The sequence below is a fragment of the Lagopus muta genome, chromosome 12 (assembly GCF_023343835.1).
Source record: "Lagopus muta isolate bLagMut1 chromosome 12, bLagMut1 primary, whole genome shotgun sequence".
Taxonomy (NCBI): Eukaryota; Metazoa; Chordata; class Aves; order Galliformes; family Phasianidae; genus Lagopus; species Lagopus muta.
The window spans coordinates 4,103,719-4,120,627 of NC_064444.1; the positions used below are offsets into that span (position 1 = coordinate 4,103,719).

General features: G+C 45.2%; 2 protein-coding genes across 8 annotated transcripts; both read right to left on the minus strand.

Annotated features, from left to right (window-relative positions):
- Window positions 1-12: 12 nt before the first annotated feature.
- Window positions 13-4,756, minus strand: LOC125699049 (arylamine N-acetyltransferase, liver isozyme). 2 transcript variants are annotated; one of them, XM_048958139.1, is made up of 2 exons: window positions 3,983-4,756; window positions 13-912 (listed from the first exon to the last, which is right to left on the minus strand). In XM_048958139.1, exon 2 carries the CDS (start codon window positions 905-907, stop codon window positions 17-19), a length of 891 nt encoding a protein of 296 aa, XP_048814096.1. In that variant the 5' UTR covers window positions 908-912; window positions 3,983-4,756; the 3' UTR covers window positions 13-16. The 2 variants fall into 2 exon arrangements, with proteins under 2 accessions (XP_048814096.1, XP_048814097.1); XM_048958140.1 differs by lacking the exon at window positions 3,983-4,756 and adding an exon at window positions 3,429-3,595.
- Window positions 4,757-4,880: 124 nt separating this feature from the next.
- Window positions 4,881-16,750, minus strand: LOC125699048 (arylamine N-acetyltransferase, pineal gland isozyme NAT-3). Of its 6 annotated transcripts, none has more exons than XM_048958132.1 (8): window positions 15,983-16,750; window positions 15,475-15,574; window positions 13,380-14,167; window positions 12,955-13,071; window positions 12,694-12,745; window positions 10,040-10,079; window positions 8,356-8,538; window positions 4,881-7,081 (listed from the first exon to the last, which is right to left on the minus strand). In XM_048958132.1, the coding sequence occupies exon 8, from the start codon at window positions 6,840-6,842 to the stop codon at window positions 5,901-5,903; it is 942 nt and encodes a 313-aa protein (XP_048814089.1). In that variant the 5' UTR covers window positions 6,843-7,081; window positions 8,356-8,538; window positions 10,040-10,079; window positions 12,694-12,745; window positions 12,955-13,071; window positions 13,380-14,167; window positions 15,475-15,574; window positions 15,983-16,750; the 3' UTR covers window positions 4,881-5,900. The 6 variants fall into 6 exon arrangements, with proteins under 6 accessions (XP_048814089.1, XP_048814095.1, XP_048814093.1 ...); XM_048958138.1 differs by having other exon boundaries at window positions 4,881-6,778; window positions 15,983-16,208; XM_048958136.1 differs by having other exon boundaries at window positions 4,881-6,774; window positions 15,983-16,206.
- Between the last annotated feature and the right edge of the window lie 159 nt (window positions 16,751-16,909).

The window sequence follows — 16,909 nt, forward strand, 5'->3', positions numbered from 1 at the left end:
TTAGCTGTGTTGTGAATTATATGGAATCTACCAGATTAGGTGGCAAGCCACGAACATTAACTGGAATCAATTTGTTCTCTAATACTATGTTGAATTTTTCTTTCAGTGTCTCTGCAATCTCTTCATCTGTCAGGGTTGTGGTCTGCAGCAGGTCTGTGTCCTCCTTGTACTTGTACTTCATCTCAGAGAAGGTCCATCCAACCAGGGCATAAAACCCTTCAGTGGTCTGGAGGCTGCAGATGGACTTCTTCTGAAGTATGGTATCCGGACACACTTGTAGGTATGTGTTTAGCTCCTGGAAGTCATCTATATGTTTTGGCTCAAGAGTGAATGAATATAGTTTTCTGATATTGCCCATTTCTGGAGTATCAGAGAAAGGAGCACTTCCCTCTGGAACATAATGTTTCCTCTTGACTTTCTCCAAGTACCAGATGCCACTGTCTTCTGTGAAGCGGAAGATGCCAGGAATCTGGGGCTGATCCTTCCCAGAAATCAGCAACATCGGCAGCCATGTTTGGTAGGGACCACCACCAAAACCAGCATCTACTATGTAGGAACTTCCCTTGATCACAACCTTCAGTAGGATGTGATTTATTTGATCAATGTATGCCTTCTTTGCTGGGTCATAACTATTTCCTCCGAGCACACAGATGTCATACCCCATTTCTTTCAAAGCCCAAAATAAAAGGTAGTTTGTTTCCATGCACCATCCACCACGTTTCTTTTTCACTATTTTATTGTAAGTAGATTGCAAATCCAGGTCAATGGTCTCTCCGCAATGCATGCTGAGGTTTTCAAAAGGAATCGCCTGGATGTGATGCTGGAAGATGGCTGTTAAGGTTTGCAAGTCTGCATCCTTATGGGAGCCATCAAAAGAAATTCTTGAGAAATACTCCTGAATGTTCATTTTACCTGTGTGAGCAGGAAAATAGCCAGTTACTGTTGTGCAGCTCTCAAGGGGCTTCCCTCCTATTTCTGTAGCACAGGTTAACCAGCCTGCAAATGTATCTGAGGCTGTTTCACTGAAGATCTGAAAGACACCTGTGCCTTTGGTGGAGATGAATACAGGCTAGAGCTGCTTCTGTCATCTGTATTTCTTAAAGAGACAAGAAGGGAAGCAGGGAACACTAAAGCTTTATCTCTCAGAAATTGTTTTCAGCACAGTTGGGTGTCTCTGCTACAGGAAGACACAGCACATGGCATAACAGAATCTTTGGCCCTGGATGAATGTCCACGTGACCAAAATTTTAGGAAACTGGCAAATGAGGTTTGCAAACAAGCTGTTAGCCTACGCTAGCAATAGTAACTGCAATGCTTTACTACTGCTTTTATCCTAACTGTTAAGTAATTCTTTATCACACAGATAATTTAACAGGGGACTTTCACATTCATGGCTTTAGCTAACCAGGATAAACTCCTCAATGTGTCACTATTTCAGACAAGCTTCCATGCGAAGTAAATTGTTGTTGTTCTTAATCTCTTTAGTTTTCCTGTGGAGTTCAGACACAGCTTTGATTCTGTCTGTTAAAAAGAAGGGATTGTTAATTTTTCTACCCAAAAGCCAGGAGAACTCATAATTACTTCAAACACCTTCAGGACGCATCCAGTGGCTTTTGGTTTCTTCTGCTATCTTTTACAAACCAACGAATTCAGCTCAAATTGTTGCATATATTTTGTGTCTTTGTGTCTCTCACCCCCTTTCTTTTCATTAGCGGAAAGAGCGGAGATGCAAAAGGTTCCCTATAAGACTTTTAATCCACTGACTGATTTGGTGTCTGTAGGGATTTGCTTTGCCTTTAATTTTGATTTCATTTAGCTTTTTTTTTTCCATTCCAAATATGTTTGTGTTTTCTTTTTCCCCCAGAATGATTTATAATCTGATAAGGACTGTATGAAGCTCCAAAAAGGTCTGAAGTTTTTTTTTTTTCCTCCTTGAAATCACTCAGACATTCCCTGAGAAGATTTTCCAGTAATTCTTTGACATAGATGACATGGGAGAGATCACCTCCCACCAACCATTCTCAGAAGTGAGCAGCAGCTAGATCCAATTTCTGAGAGTGCAGGGAGCTTTTGAAAATCACATAAATTTTGAACACATAAATGAAAATGCCCTTGTCCTGGAAGGTGAGTGCATCATATGACCTTATCTCTAGACCTTAGCCCCAACTTTGAAGCCATCAGCATAACACACTTAGTTGTATTTCTGCTGATTTGCACTAGTACCAAGATTCAGACTGTGTGACACAGGAAAATATGATAAAACAGAGTACTATCACAATAAGGGAATAAGAAACAAACATTTTAGCTTCAAAAGGACCCAAAGAGGCCACATGAAGAAAAAAATCCCCTGTATTTGATACTGCATTTTGTGTGTTCTTTTTTTTTTTTTTTCATCTCTTTTTAGGACAAGAGCACTCATCTCTGGCAGAATCTCCTAGGAAACACTGATTGTACAGAGCCATGCCACCAAATAGATGCAGACGTGCATGCTGCGAAGCCCATCCTGTGGTTTTCTGCCTCATTTTTCTCTCTACTCTCATTTTCAGCAATTCTGCATAGCCAGATAGAAGCATCTCATTCTTATGATGGTGTCAAGCTGCACCTTTGTGCCCAGGAGGAGCCAAGTGAGTCCCTTAGCCTGGTGAATCTCATAAACTTGGCAGTGGCTTTCAAGTAAGTGCCCATCCATCCCTGTTGTGAGCCAGAGCCCTGCAGCCCATCTGCAGCATTAGGATCCCTGTGGTGTATGAGCCTTTGGGAGCCTCCATGGGGCACAGGCAGCTGGGCCTGGGGAACTTGTAGCAAAAGCTCGTGCCACAGCTTCCTCAGCTCGGGACCTCATCAGTTCAACAGCTGTGTAATAGAGACGGGTATCTACTGCTACTGAAATATGTGTGTAGGATAAGGCTGCAGTATGAAAGAGTCGTTGTTAGTGAATGTAGGCAGGTAGCAGCCATGTAAACTGCTTTTTGCTCTCACAGCTTCCTGGAGGCAGACTTCCTTTTCTACACAGCACCACTGCCCATCACAGCAGGGCTATAGCAGTGCAAACCCTCACCCAAGGAATGGCTTGCATCCAAAACCAGAATGATTCTTCCCTACCAGAATTCAAGAGAGACTTCCAAGGTAAGATCCTCTTGCACGTGCCTATACAATGTATTTGATTTTAAGCTGAATTGCAGGACAGGAGCTGGCTTTTTCATACACCCTGGCTCAGCATAAAATGAGTTCGTTTCAAGCACTTGATCTTTGTACTTTGGCAACGACCTTGCAGTGCTACACACGCTGTCAATCCTCAGGTGGCTGTAATTCACACTTTGCTAATACACCTACAGTGCAAAGCATGTGGTATGCAGATGCACGGGGGTGGCAGAAGGCTTGTCCACAGCTACATGCAGAAGCGAGAGCTCAGACATGTGGGTGCTTACCTCTGCACTAGGAGCTGCAGGCTGGCTGGCTAGCTGCTAAGTTCCCAGGAGTGTTTGCAATGAGAGCTGCTGCCCTTAAAGATTGAGGCTGCTTTTTCTGCCTGACAGGGATAGCATTCTCCTCCAGCAGAACCAGAACAGGAAGGCAGATTAGTTTAATTTTTTATAATATTTCTTTTTTCATAAGCACAGAAAGCCCTGCCATACAATTGACTGTGGTAGGTGCTATATGAAGAGCCAGCACATGATGCATTCCCCCAGGCTGCTTATAATATCGTGTAGGCTTAAACCTCCCAAGTTACTGTTTGACAGCTAAAAGTCCTTCAGGAATGCAAGGCAGCAATCCGTTACAGGTAGCATGAGCACCTTTTGCAAGTGGCTGTCACTCATCTGCAATCCCTATCGCCCCAGTGCTTCAGTCTTTGGAGCACCCATGCCAAAGCAGCCAAGCAAGAGTGCAACATTTGATACGTCAGTGACACTGATGTCAAGGATCCTTGCAGGAAGTAATTTAGGACTGAGAGCTGCTAAGCCAAGCCAAGCAAGTCACTGACCTGTACACAGGAGGTGGCAGCAGTAGGGTTAATCACAGCTGGTAGGGTGCTGCTGAAGCATTCTAGGCCTTTAAGACTTTGCCTCTGATAAGGAAAAAAGCAAACTAGTGAAATCTGAGCTGAGCAGTCTCTTTTTTTCTCCTCTCCCAGCACAACTGCATGTGATTCGTCAGGGCTGGCAGTGCTGAGCTGGGCCAGCAGGTAGCAGCCAGGGCAGGGACCTCTGGAGCTGAGTCAGCTGAAAGAACAGCACTTTTTCTCTGTCATTGTTTGCCCTTCACGTGCGGCATCTCTGGGGCAATCAGCTTAACCCTTTAGCCTTTCCTCTGAGCCAACAAACCAACCCAAAGCATGAGAAATAGCCAGGCAGGGGCCAAGGAGCTTCCAGGCCACAGCTTCCTTCCTGCTGCAGCCTCCTCTGGCTATCTCCTCCATCTCTGCTTTCACTCTGCTCAGTTGTGAATCCAGTAGATTCTGGGCTGGTTCCTGCTGACCATCTGCATGACAGGATACTCCTGCCCTATGACAATCCCCTTTTTCTTCTGCAATTTACTTCGAGGTTAAAATCTCATTTCCCCATAGGATGTGGGGAGCCTTGTGTGCATGCTTATATCCAAACACATACAGATGCATTTGAGAGCTAGCTGTGTCTCTGTGAAGTGCCTTTGGAAGATGCAGATCAGCAGCAGCTTTTGCTAACTGTAAATTTCTAGTTGCAGGAAGCTGCACACATTGCTTAGCAAACAAATAATAAAAAAGGAGGGTCAGTGAGTTACTGCATTTCTAACAGCCTTAGCTGTAAAACATCAGCACATGCAGGCAGTCGGGGTAGTTGTGGTGATTAATGTCATTTTTTTTCTTTGGGATTAGAGGTTGTAACACAAGAGGAACAAACAGATTGAATACTTCACAGTTCTTGTCTTTTTATTTAATTGTAATTGGCTTACGTTATTAATTGTAAGTGCATAGTTGTAATGCTGTGTGATTTGTACATAAAGGGATATCAAGCATCATCTCAAAGGGCAAAGTGATTACATTTGTGTAATTTCTCATGCTAAAAATCTTAGCCTTTAGGTATCTGACTAAGATTCATCATTTCTCCTTCTATCAATATAATTAGAATCACTACAAGCAGTCAAATACATACATTTTGGAGAAACTAACTGACAAGCAGTAATGTTTGTTATAGAAGTTGACAGCCTTGTGCGAGGAGGGTGCACTTCCAGCAGTCCTCTCCTGGGTGCTCACAAACAATCCACAGGAGGTGCTTTCACTTTGACAGCTTTAGTTATGTTGCTGAGGGTACAGAAATCTGAAAGAAGGCAGAATTGTCCCCTAATATTTCTCATCACCAGTTTTAAGCCACAAATAGCCCCCTCAGTGAGTGTTAGAATTGCTGTGTGAGAAAGTGTGAGGGGTGCAGGAGCACAAAGGACAGGCTTAGTGTAGCAAATGGCATTGGATGTCTTTACTTTTCTGGCTATTACATTTCAAAAAATAGTATGGCATTAATTTAAGATGTGGTGTGATTTTTTTTATTTTTTTTTTCCCCAGGTGGTAGAGCTCAGTAATAAGGGAAGGGACACACTGTTCCATCTCCCTGCCCCTGCTGCTTTGGGTTAGTGGGAAAAGCTTTTAAGAGATGAATGGAGCAGGGAATGGGCAGCATCTGTTGCCAGCTAAGCACAAACAGAAGGGGAGTGATTTGATTGAGTGAGGAAGAAATTATTTGTACCCAGACCAAGGAGAGATGCAGGAACAGTTGTGAAAATCAATTGCTTTTCCTGATTCATGCTAATCTGTTCTGCCTTATGCTGGGGTAAATGGAAAGAGAAAGATTAACCTTTAGATTCTTGTCAGGAAGGGGGGGGAGAATTCACGTAATGCCACCATATTGAATTATAATACAGGCAGTGAGTTAAAACAGAGACAACCTGCTTGTATTGATGGGTACAAATTTCTTATCTAATATTATATTGAATTTCTCCTTCAATGTTTTCTCCATTTCTTCATCTGCAAGGATTCTGATTTCCACCAGATCCATGTTATCCTTGTAATTGTACTTTATCTCAGTAAGCTTCCACCCAACGAGTGCCCGGACCCCATCGGCGGTCTGCAGGCTGCAGATGGACTTTGTAACAAAAAGTGAGTCTGGGGCAGTCTGCAGGTACAGATTTCTGGCTCTAAACTCTTCTATGTCTTGGGGCTGGAGGGTGAAGAGATAAACTCGACGGCAAACTTCTTTGTCCACGTTATGAGGAGCAGTGTTGCTGTGGTTGGGAACGTACTGCTTCCTTTTCACCTTCTCAAGGTACCAGGTCCCATTCTCTTCTAGGAAGCGAAAGATGCCAGGTGTCTGAGGCTGATCTTTCCCTGAAATCAGCTCCATCGGCTGCCATATCTGGTAGGCCATCCCAAAACCACCGTCCACAATGTAGGATTTGTCATGAAGCACCACTTTTAGCAACAGATGATCAATGTCATCAGCGTATGCATCGTGCTCCGGGACATAAACTTTTGCTCCCAGCAGGGTGACGTTGTACCCTAGGGTTTTCAGGGCCCAAGATAAGAGGTGGTTGTTCTCCATGCACCAGCCCCCACGTTTCTTCCTCACTATCTTGTTGTAAGTGGCTGTTAGATCCAGCTCGATGCTTTCCCCACAGTGAATGCTGAGGTTCTCAAAAGGAACTGCTTGGATGTGGTGTTGGAATATTTCTGTCAAGGTTTCCAGGTCTGGTTTATCATGGGAGCCTCGGTAAGAAATTCTGGCAAAATACTCCTTGATGTCCATGCTGCCTTGGAGAAAAGGGTGAAAAAACACCATAGTTTGTGCCAGAAGTAACGGAAGGATCTTCCTCATCCATTATATTGATGACAGCCCCGTTATGAAACAACCCACTCAGAAGAGGAATGGGGTTTGACAAATGGCCCTATCCAAGGCAGCTGAGTGCAAGTATTAGCACTGGGGGAAGTCAATGGGGCACTACTGATGAGCACAAATGTTATTTTTAATTGTTTCTTTTACAGCTGTGATGAGAAGCTCCAGCTGTGCTAAGCACATTTCAGCAGAGAGTTCCTGCCCAGCAAAGCTACAAATCTCTGTAGGACGGAACAAAAACAGTAGCAGCTCTGTTTTCCTGCTAAAAATTATAGGAACTGAAATTCTCCAGCTCTGAACTGCTTTGCACATGGTTTGACTCAGCAAAGCAGAAGTAGAAAATAGACCCCTCCCTTCCTCCCCCCACCCCTTCTTCCCCACAGTGCAAGCCAGAGCGTTGTCTTCAACCACATCTGAAATTAATCTGTTTGCCCATAGTGTGGTCTTCATGATTTAGGCAGAATGTATCTGCTCTATCTGCTCTCAGTGCTGATGGCAGCAGATGTAACTAGGAGTACTTACTTAGGGCTGTGAGCATTGCCCAGGGTGAGCAGAGGGGAAGAAAGCATCTTAAGCACCCCCCCCTCTTTCTGTGAACGTGGCCACACATCTTTATTATCCCAGCCTGGCACCGCTGCATCTGAGATGGATCTGAGTGTAGAGCACTAATCTTCAGATCATGGACCTGCTCTCACATGGCATCCATGTGTGGTTATTAAGGTAAAACCATGAGAAAATCTCCAACTGTTGCAACAGGGTTAAGTTCTCAATATACAGTAAATTGTATGGGAGTTTGGGAAAGATAGTTTCAGTATACATGCAAAGCAGTGAGAACACAAGCTTCCTATTTGGCAGAGTGTCCTGGGAGAAGCAGAGGGTGTTCACAGGATACAGATGTTCAGAAATCTGTCACTATTACACTGTGACAGGTATATGAAATTCAACCAGCAGGCCTGAGTTATCAAACACTGGGTTAAGAGCATCCAATCATTATTCCAGGCCTTCTCTTAGTTCAGCTTCTGGCTTGTTCCCAAGCTTTTCCTCTGAACATCACAACTACAGCGCTTGCAGTGGGAGCTTTAAAGCTGATATCACCAGCACTGTGCTTCTTTTCCCCTCATCCCCACACCCCTTTCTTTCTTCCTTTCCTTCGCTTTGCCCAAGTAGGTGAAACATTTACATTAACTTAAAGGGAAAACATTGGCCTTAAAGAGTTTATCTGTCTTCCTGTCTGCTTCTTGTGGTTCCTTATAAAGCCCTCTCCATAGCTGAATCTGAAATAAGTCAGATGGCACAAATGCTCAAACAAATGTTGGAGGCTGATAACCACGTAAATAATCTGTTTCACTGACACAAAAGGAGGCACTGGTAAGCAGCTGAACGTTGCTCGCTCTGCTGTTACACAACCTGGCTGTTTGCTGCTCTCAGACGTATCTCACTTCCTGGTTAGGAAGAGTTCAGCTGCCTAAATTCAGGGGTTAAAGAAAGGTCTTACCTGGAAAATCAGTTCAACTGCAAACGGATCTCCTGGGACTTGGGGGGATTTATTTTAGGCAAAAGCAAGTGGTGTGGCTGGCTGTCCTTTACTTAGCACGGGGTCGAGGACTGCCCAGCTCCCTTCCTGGGGAATGTCCTTTCTCTCAACTTGCTTCCACCCGCCTCTGTCAGACTGCAAGAGCTGAAAGAGGAGGAGAAAAGAAAAAAAGAAAAGGGTGGAGCACAAGAGCTGGAGTGAGCAAAAAAGAGTGACAGCACTGACTCGATTCACATTCAGAACCTGGTCTTTATTAGAGCAGAGGTTGCCTGACATTTTCATTTGTCTCATGCTGCCAGCAGCAAATCTCGGGCTAAGAAGAAAAGGGCGAGCTTTTTTGTTTTGCTATCTAGCCAAACGCACGTGAGTGATATAAACTTACCCTGGGTACTGGCTTACTGCTTCTTTGGGTACATGGGAAAGAATCCTTGCATTCATTCTGTCTGAAAAGCAGCAAGATTTCTGCATGGGGTCTTGCACCTGTAAGCCCCTGCCTCAGTCAGCTCACACCCTAACTTTAGTGTTTGCTTAATTTGCACTTTTTAATTTACATGCTTGTTTGCTTTTTTTTTTTTTTTTTTTTTTTTAATTTATTATTACAGCAGATTTCGCAGAATGAAATTTCACAGGATAAGGCTGGGCCAGCAGTGTGCCTGCTTTGATCTCAGCTCAGTTTAGCATCTAAGGATGCTGTGGTGGCTCCACTGCCATATCAAAATGTGCCTCTTTATCATCCCATCAGCATCCGGTGTTTCACCCAACCAGACAGAACCAATGCCCAAGATGAGAGATGCTCAAGTAGCAAGTTACCTGCCCTTCTTGGGCTCCTCTGGTCACGTCCAACCTGATGAAAAGAGAAGCCTCACGTTCCCTCTGTAGAGCTTGCTGTACATAGGCTATTCCATTCTCTATTCACATGTCATTTCAACAAAGAGCAGCCAAAGTACAAGCAGGGAGACCAGTAGTGCTGGGGGAAACCATACTAAGAAGAAGTCCAAGGTCCCATCACCGCACTGTGCATGCAAACCCAGCCACAATCCTCGCCCGGAGTCATTGCTCCTCTAACCATTAAAACCAAGAGTTCTCATCCTACCTGCTTGCACCCAAGGAGGTCAGAGGACTAAAGGTAAGATAAGGTTACTCTTAACCGGAAAGCCTACCACAGACTTTCCATTTCAGCTCCGTGTCATATCATCATGGTTCATTCCAGGCTTAGCAGGGCAATAAAATGCAATTACTGCTGCTGTGTAGCATGGCCATGATATGCCATAAAGCCCCACTTGAGTCCATCCTCAAAAGTGACAAAGGGCAAAGCCCAGCCCACGTCGCACAGAGCACTTGACCAGCGATGACCCGTAACTCAATTTCCCAAACTTGGCAGGAGCTGAAGCTCATTGAGCATTTTCCAGAAGAGCATCAATGTAATTGCACATAGCTTTTATTTATTTATTCATTTAAACTGCCGCCAGCATTTAATTTATTACTGAAATCTTTCTCTCATCCTGACTCTCCGGAGAGGCTGCATCAAATATTCCTCCCTCCCCCCCTTTAGCAGAGCATTACATGCTGCAATATTTGCTTGAAGAAATACAAGCATTAAGGCACCCTGGCTAGGGGAGTGTTGTGCAATTGAGTGTCTACTCACCGTTGAGCAGTTCCCACTGTAGTGCCCTCTGCAATGGGCTCTGTAACAAAGTACAGATTATTATGTTAGCTGGGTGCTTAATATAGAAATGGTGGGGTATTCTACTCATCTAGCTGGTCTGGGGTGAGAGGAAAGAAAAGAGGCTTTTAAACTAATAGAACATCTGACATGTTTTAAATGGAATAAAATCTTAAATTCTTACACAGCTTTCAATTCTTCCATACTGCTGAACTCTCAGTGGCTGCTCAAAATAAAATGCTACACATCCCAAGCTGAGCAGTGTGCCCTATCCCACCATTTCCAGAGGGATTTTAATACCTGTATGCCACTCTAATATGTGAGTAGTAAATAATATTCATGGCCTGTAAGCAATATTTATAATGGTAGAGCTCATGCTTCGTATTCATTGCCTTGATATTGCATATCAAGCAGCTGTGGCTGCGTACCTCCTCTTTGCATCCCTCACGTCTGGGTGCTGCAAGGAGTCCTCCAATGGGCCAAGGAAAGAGACTGCAATGGCAGCAGTGACTTTTGCCCGTGGAAGGTGGTAGCTGTGCTTGAATTGCTTGGCTTTCTCTTGGCAGAGAACAGACAAGACCACAGTTTTAGCATCTCTATCATCTGAGACGTCTTTCTGAGAGCAGGTGAGAGTCAAAAATTCTCTCTTCTCTTTATCTTTACCCTGCCAGTATGAGGTTTTTCACACAAACTAACACCAAGCATGCTAATGCAGACCAAGAAGACCACTCTGGCCTGCAGGGCCTTTCGGTCCAGAGGGTTTCAGCATAAATCACTTAAATGCGAGTGGTCATAAGTAAGTTAAATTCCATTTCAGGGGGAACAATAAGCTTTTCTACATGAACGGTTTTATCTCATTTTAAATAGCTGCTTTGATGAAAAATATATCCATTTACGTGGCTTTTATTTTCCCATGGATCACAACTGCTGTGGTGGACAGGACAGAGTTAGATCCTCAACAACATGTGTCCCCAGCACCGTGGGCCATCCTACATTCCCTGTGCTTCTGCCAGCTCCAGCATGAGTATGGGGAAGCAGAAGTTGTCCTCCATTTCACAAGCAGTGATCACGCCCTCAACGCATCCTTGTCCATCTTGCCAAGGCTGAGTGGAGGGGCATGATGGAGGTTGTGCTGAAGACTTGTCTGCCACCCAGAGAGGGGTTTGGTGGCCACAAGGTGGGAACTGGGAAGGAGCAGAGCTCATGTGTCCCTTGGCCAGATCCAACTGCTCATGCCCATCTGTCCCACAGCAGTCTCGCTCTGGCCAGGAGCTGCTGAGCATCCTGAGTTCTAGCAATGGCCATGCTGGGGGAAAAGAGGTGCCAGACAGGTAGGAAGGGAGCTCTTTCTGAGCTGGGCAGGCCCTGGCTGGTCTCACACTGCATTATTGGGGTTATGCCGTTGGCAAGCTTGCATCCCTCTCCTTACCACCAGCTTCCCCCTCAGCACAGCCTACAAACGCACTGCCCAAAACACTCCTTACCAATTGGGATGTAAAGTCAGCATCAGTGAAGTCACACGTAAATATTTTCAAAGGAGAAATATATCTAACCAGAAACAAAACCTGAAACCACGGCCTGGACATCCCCATCTGCAGCCACCCCATGGCAAATCCTCCAAATAGTGCAGTCTATCCCCATAACCACCGTCAGCCAAGAGAGAAGATTTCTTCCCATTCAAACCATTGGAGCTTAGGGGTCCTCCTGCAGCCTGCTGCAGCTCACATACATGGTGCTGCAGGTGCTCAGATGTCAGTTTCAAATCTCAGCTCTGCAAAAAGCACGTGAGCTCCCTCCTTCCCTCTTCATCAGACCATTGCATCCACTGCCTCAAAAATACTGCAGTGCCTTCCAAAATCAATACACAATATGCCCCCAGAGCACCTTTGGAGACCCAGGGCGTTAATCTTTCTCTCTTCATTTCAACATCCCACCTAGACACTGGATATATTCCATTCTCCCAGCTTTTTTGTGCAGATATATACACTCCCAAGATTAAGCAGTTAATAAATGCCATCGCGTTAAGCTGTAATTGCTGAAGGGAAGTGTGACAGTGTAATGTGTAATGGGCCTCAGCGAGGCTGGACCCTGAGCTGCTTTCATTTCACATTTTCTAATGAGAGCTGTCGGTCACACTGTCAGAGCCACACAGGGCATTTCTTCCCCTGCTCCTCTGGCACAGAGCTGCAGTGGGCAAAATGGGCATCCACAGCAGAGCCCATGATCAAAGGAGGTGGTGTATGGGGCAGTACTCATCCCTGAAGGACACATTTCCATTTTCACCATCATTGGTAGCAGCAATAGCAGGGCAATGTTTTTTGCATGGATAGAAAGGCCTCATCTGACAATAAAGCTGTTACATTGGTCTTAATACAAAAACCAGAAGAGATACCTTTAAAATTAAATCACTGATCACTTGCAAAAACTCTGTACTGTTGCCAAATGAGTATAGAAAACAGTCCGTGACCAACACACGCAATCCAGCTGTACAGGTGTGACCTACCTGCACAAAGAGGGCCTGCAAGGCACCAAGCTCTATCATTATCAGCCTCTATCATTATCAGCCTGGGTATTCAAACCTGTTTACCATGTGCAAAGAATATTTTTGCAAAACGTTTCAAGAGGAAATTACTCACAGCTAATCCACAGGTGCACTGATGGAAGGAGAAGCATTTACCTGAAGGAATACTGTGGGGAAAAAACACTGCTGTGAGCGGGATATAAAGCAACCAAAAGAGCATCTCAAAGGGAAATAGTCTTTAATTGGCCTAAACAGAAAATATACTGGCTTTAATTCATGTGTTTTCCATATAGAGATCTAATTTGTATTACAGGAAAATATGCATATATAGAAATACACACACGCATATATTAGCTGTGAAAAACGAAATCCCCACCTGGCTCTCAGCCTGCTTCTCCAAAAAATCTCCTCCAAAAGAAAGCTGCTGTTTCAGTGAGAAGGCTCTCGTTGAGTTCAGGGGGAATGACACTCAGCCCTATTTCAGGCAGTCAGCCTGGAAACACACAACACGAGGAACAATTACATGAGTTCTGTCATTCCTGCTGCTCAGATATTTTAGGTTTTGGAAAGGTAGGTGGGAGGGAAACCTTTTATCTCCATGAAGAGCAGGAAACAGAGATGCAAAGTGACAGCAGAAACTTGCATCTTCAGAAAACACATTCATTATAATTCACTATCATGCATCAATGAAATCATGCACGTTTGGGATGACACCACTGTCCTCCTCCCTGTTGCTGATTCAGGAGCAGGGAAAAAACAGTGGAGATGCTCTGGGTTCACAGTGCTACCCCCCAGACTCACCCAAGGTGGTTTGGCTGCATGAAGGAGATCTGGAAGCAATGGGGATTCAGAAGCATGGAGCTGGTCCTGCAGGGGTCTTCTACACCAGCCCTCAGCGTTCAGTAGCCCCAGTGCAAACACGATCAGTATAAATCATGAGCATGGAGCTGGGTGTCTGCAGAGCGATGTATTTTCCTGGTGGAGAAGCAAAAGGTGGTGGAGCAGGGGTTACTGTGGCAACCTGCAACTCTTGCCTCTCGTCTCTGCTGTGCTCAGGAGCAGTGCTGAAGGACATGGATGTCACATCAAGGTGGCACTGCAGGGACTGGGCCAGCATGAACAGCACAGACACAGAGTGGGAGGTATGCAGCACACACAGCTCCATGGGAGAGCAGGAACTAGGGGCTGCAATGGCTCCCTGCTCCAACACTTGCATTGCTCTCCATTGCATCCTCTGAACATGTTCGCATTTCCCACATCTCCTCTGCAAAATGCCAAATCCTGCCCTCTGCAGCACCACCTCCAGCCCCCGACCCACAGCAGCATTATTTTCCCAGCAAGTATCAGTTAGATCCTTGACCACCCAAACTTCAGACTGGCCTTTACTGTGAGGTGACGAGTCTGGCAGCACCACTTCTGTACGTTTCCAGCCCATAAGGTAAAAAGCAGCTAATTTCCATGCTGCATCATCACGCTGTCACAAATTAATGCTACAATCCAGGTCAGTATTTCCTCCCAGGCAGATGCTGAGGATGCTGTCATGCTGGAAGATTGTCACCAGTTTTCCCAAAGCAGATATTCGACAGGAGCTGTAGTAAGAAACAGGCATTGAGAAGTGGCTGGAGGCCACGTCTTTGCCCATGGAAGAACAAGGCAAGCACCACAAGCAACCACCAGTTCTCACACTGTTCTTTCGCCAGTTTTTACCCGCCTTGCTATTGTTCTTAACCAATCCCTACCTTCACCAGCTTAACTAATAATTTTATAGGCAGTATAGTATCGTGAGCTTCACTGCCATGCAAAAGCTTGAGTCTCAGGGCTCATTACTTCCCTCTAGAAGATCACAGCAATCCAGTGGTTAACATGGCTGCCATCTGTAATAACCTGATGCTGGTGCTGGCACTCAGTGCTCAGAGGCAGCCGAAGTATCCCATCTTTGAATTTGTCTCTCCCTTATACGCCTGAGATCGGTGGCAGTAAATATGCTGCTCTCTAGCAATAACTGAGAGCTGCACGGCTGCTGGGGACTCTCCAAAAGGCCCCTGCCATTGGACAGGAGCTTCCTCTGCAAATTTATCAAAGGCTCTCCTGAATGTTTCATTGTAAGAAAATTTGACTGCTTGTTTACGAGGCCACAAAGCTACCCAATTTCAAACCACAAAATCAATGTGCTAAGTGCATCAGTTACCACTCTGGGTTGCTGCTCCTGCTAACCCCACCGTCATTTTCCATCACTTTGCACAGGGTCAACAACTTCTCCTAATTTAGCTTCATCTGCAGACTTGCACAAAACACCTTCTAATCCTACATGCAAATCAAAACATAGCCCCAGAGCATGCTGCAGAGACCAATGCTGCAGCCCCAGCCATGTCTGCAGTGATACCCTATTGCTGCTCATCCCTCTTTACCATCCCTTCAGCCTTGGGCCAGGGCTTGGAAGAGTTGCGTCCATGCTGTGCATCCCTATCATTGCACAGCTTTCATTTTGCTCTCCTCCCCTTAGAAACCGTTGTGTGCTCTAAAAAGCTGCACACCATATATTAGTCCTATTCCCAGCCTCAACAACATCAAGCTGATTTTAGAGGAACGCACTATGATTTAGTACCATCAGTAAACTCTGCAGAAGCAGTGAGAAATACAGCCCCAGCCACGATCCACACAGAACCCACCCATAGCCTCCCCAGTGCTGGCAGCGTCCCCTCAGCCCTTTAATTCCCATCATCTGCCCCATTTGTATCCCGCCTCACTGCTGCCCTTGGTTAACGATCTGATTTTGCATGTTATGCGTTCAAAACGCTCCCTGGCGATAAATGTTTAATTTCTTTCGCTCGTGGCACCTTTGTGAAATATTTATGATCACTAGATGTCACTGTAATTTTACCGTCTCCAGCCTTACCGAACCGGTGTGATTCCCCATGCTCTGCTTGCTCGCAGCTCCTCGTGCAGAATGCATCAGCAATGCGCCCAACAACCAGCTGCTGCCCTGCTTGGGTGTCCTGCATGGGAACACAGCACAGACCTCATCCTGGGCTTTGCCTGTGTTCTCCCAGCACTGCAGTTAATCACACAGGGGTAGGAGCCCAGGTATGTCTGCAGAGCATCTTTCTGTTACCTTAAAGATTCTTACAGAATGTATTTCTTCCAAGTCAGCTCAAGTGCACACTCTCAATTTCCCTAAATTGTGACTCCTATGATTTCGGAGTTGTACACATCTTTTGCTGTATATAATTTAAATGTTATGGGCCACATTCCTGCATAAACATGCATAGGACCTTTTAAATTGAAAAAAAAAAACCCAAACAAACAAACAAACAAAAAAAAAAAACCAATAACAGTGAAAGGTATGGAAATACCCACACCTTGACCACATGTCTCTGTCTGCTGATGCTACACAGGTCACTCACCCCACACCACATCCGACCGGGGAACGCACTGAAAGCAGGACTTCCAAGAAAAATCCATTCTCCAGAATGCAGCACGAAGGTTCCTGATGCAGAGCTGGTGGCTGAGCTGTAAAAACAAAGCTCTTTGCTGGCATCTTTTGGTGAGTGAGGAGAAGGGAGCTGAGGGTCGAAGTGTCCCTGTTCCAGGAGAACTCCGCAGTCAGGGGAGGGAAGATTCTGGTTTTCTCTCCAGTGAATGAATGAACAAAGACATGGAAAAGTAGGGGGAAGAAAATCAGATCCTTTTGGATAAGGAATCACTGCCACAGCTGAAAATATTGGAGGGAATGAGCAGTGGGCAGAGCAGCACAGAGCAACGCACCAGCTTTTGTTGCTGCCTCTTTCACCTGTCCAACATTAATACTACATTCAGGTGCTTGAATGCATTACATTCTGCAACCAGCACTGTCTCACCTTTGATGAGCTTTTCTATTTGGAATTCATTATAAAGAGCTTAAATGAGCAGCAATGCTTCTGAACAAGCGCTTTATTTTTCCATGTAGCCACCAGAGGAGCTTTGTTGATTCCCCTGAGGTCGAGCTCTTTTCATTTTCTCTGCCAGCCACAGTATAAAAACTCCTACATTTCCTTTGAATTCTGTTGATTATTTGGAACCACTGAGTGCTCTCTTTGGAAACTCTCCGCTGCAAATCTATCCCACTATGATGCACCATATTTTGCCTAATGAGTGAGAGCGACATACAAATCAGGAGCTAAAGGGATTTGAAAGTGCTGCCAATGAATTTAGAAAAACGTTAGGGCTATGCTGCTAATCCTGAAAATGAATGGGAACCTTGGCCATACAACCATCCCTGTGTTAGGGGAGCAGCAGGTAGGCAGAAGCAGCTCTGTGCTAATTGGAGACTTATTAGTTCTGAATTAAAATTA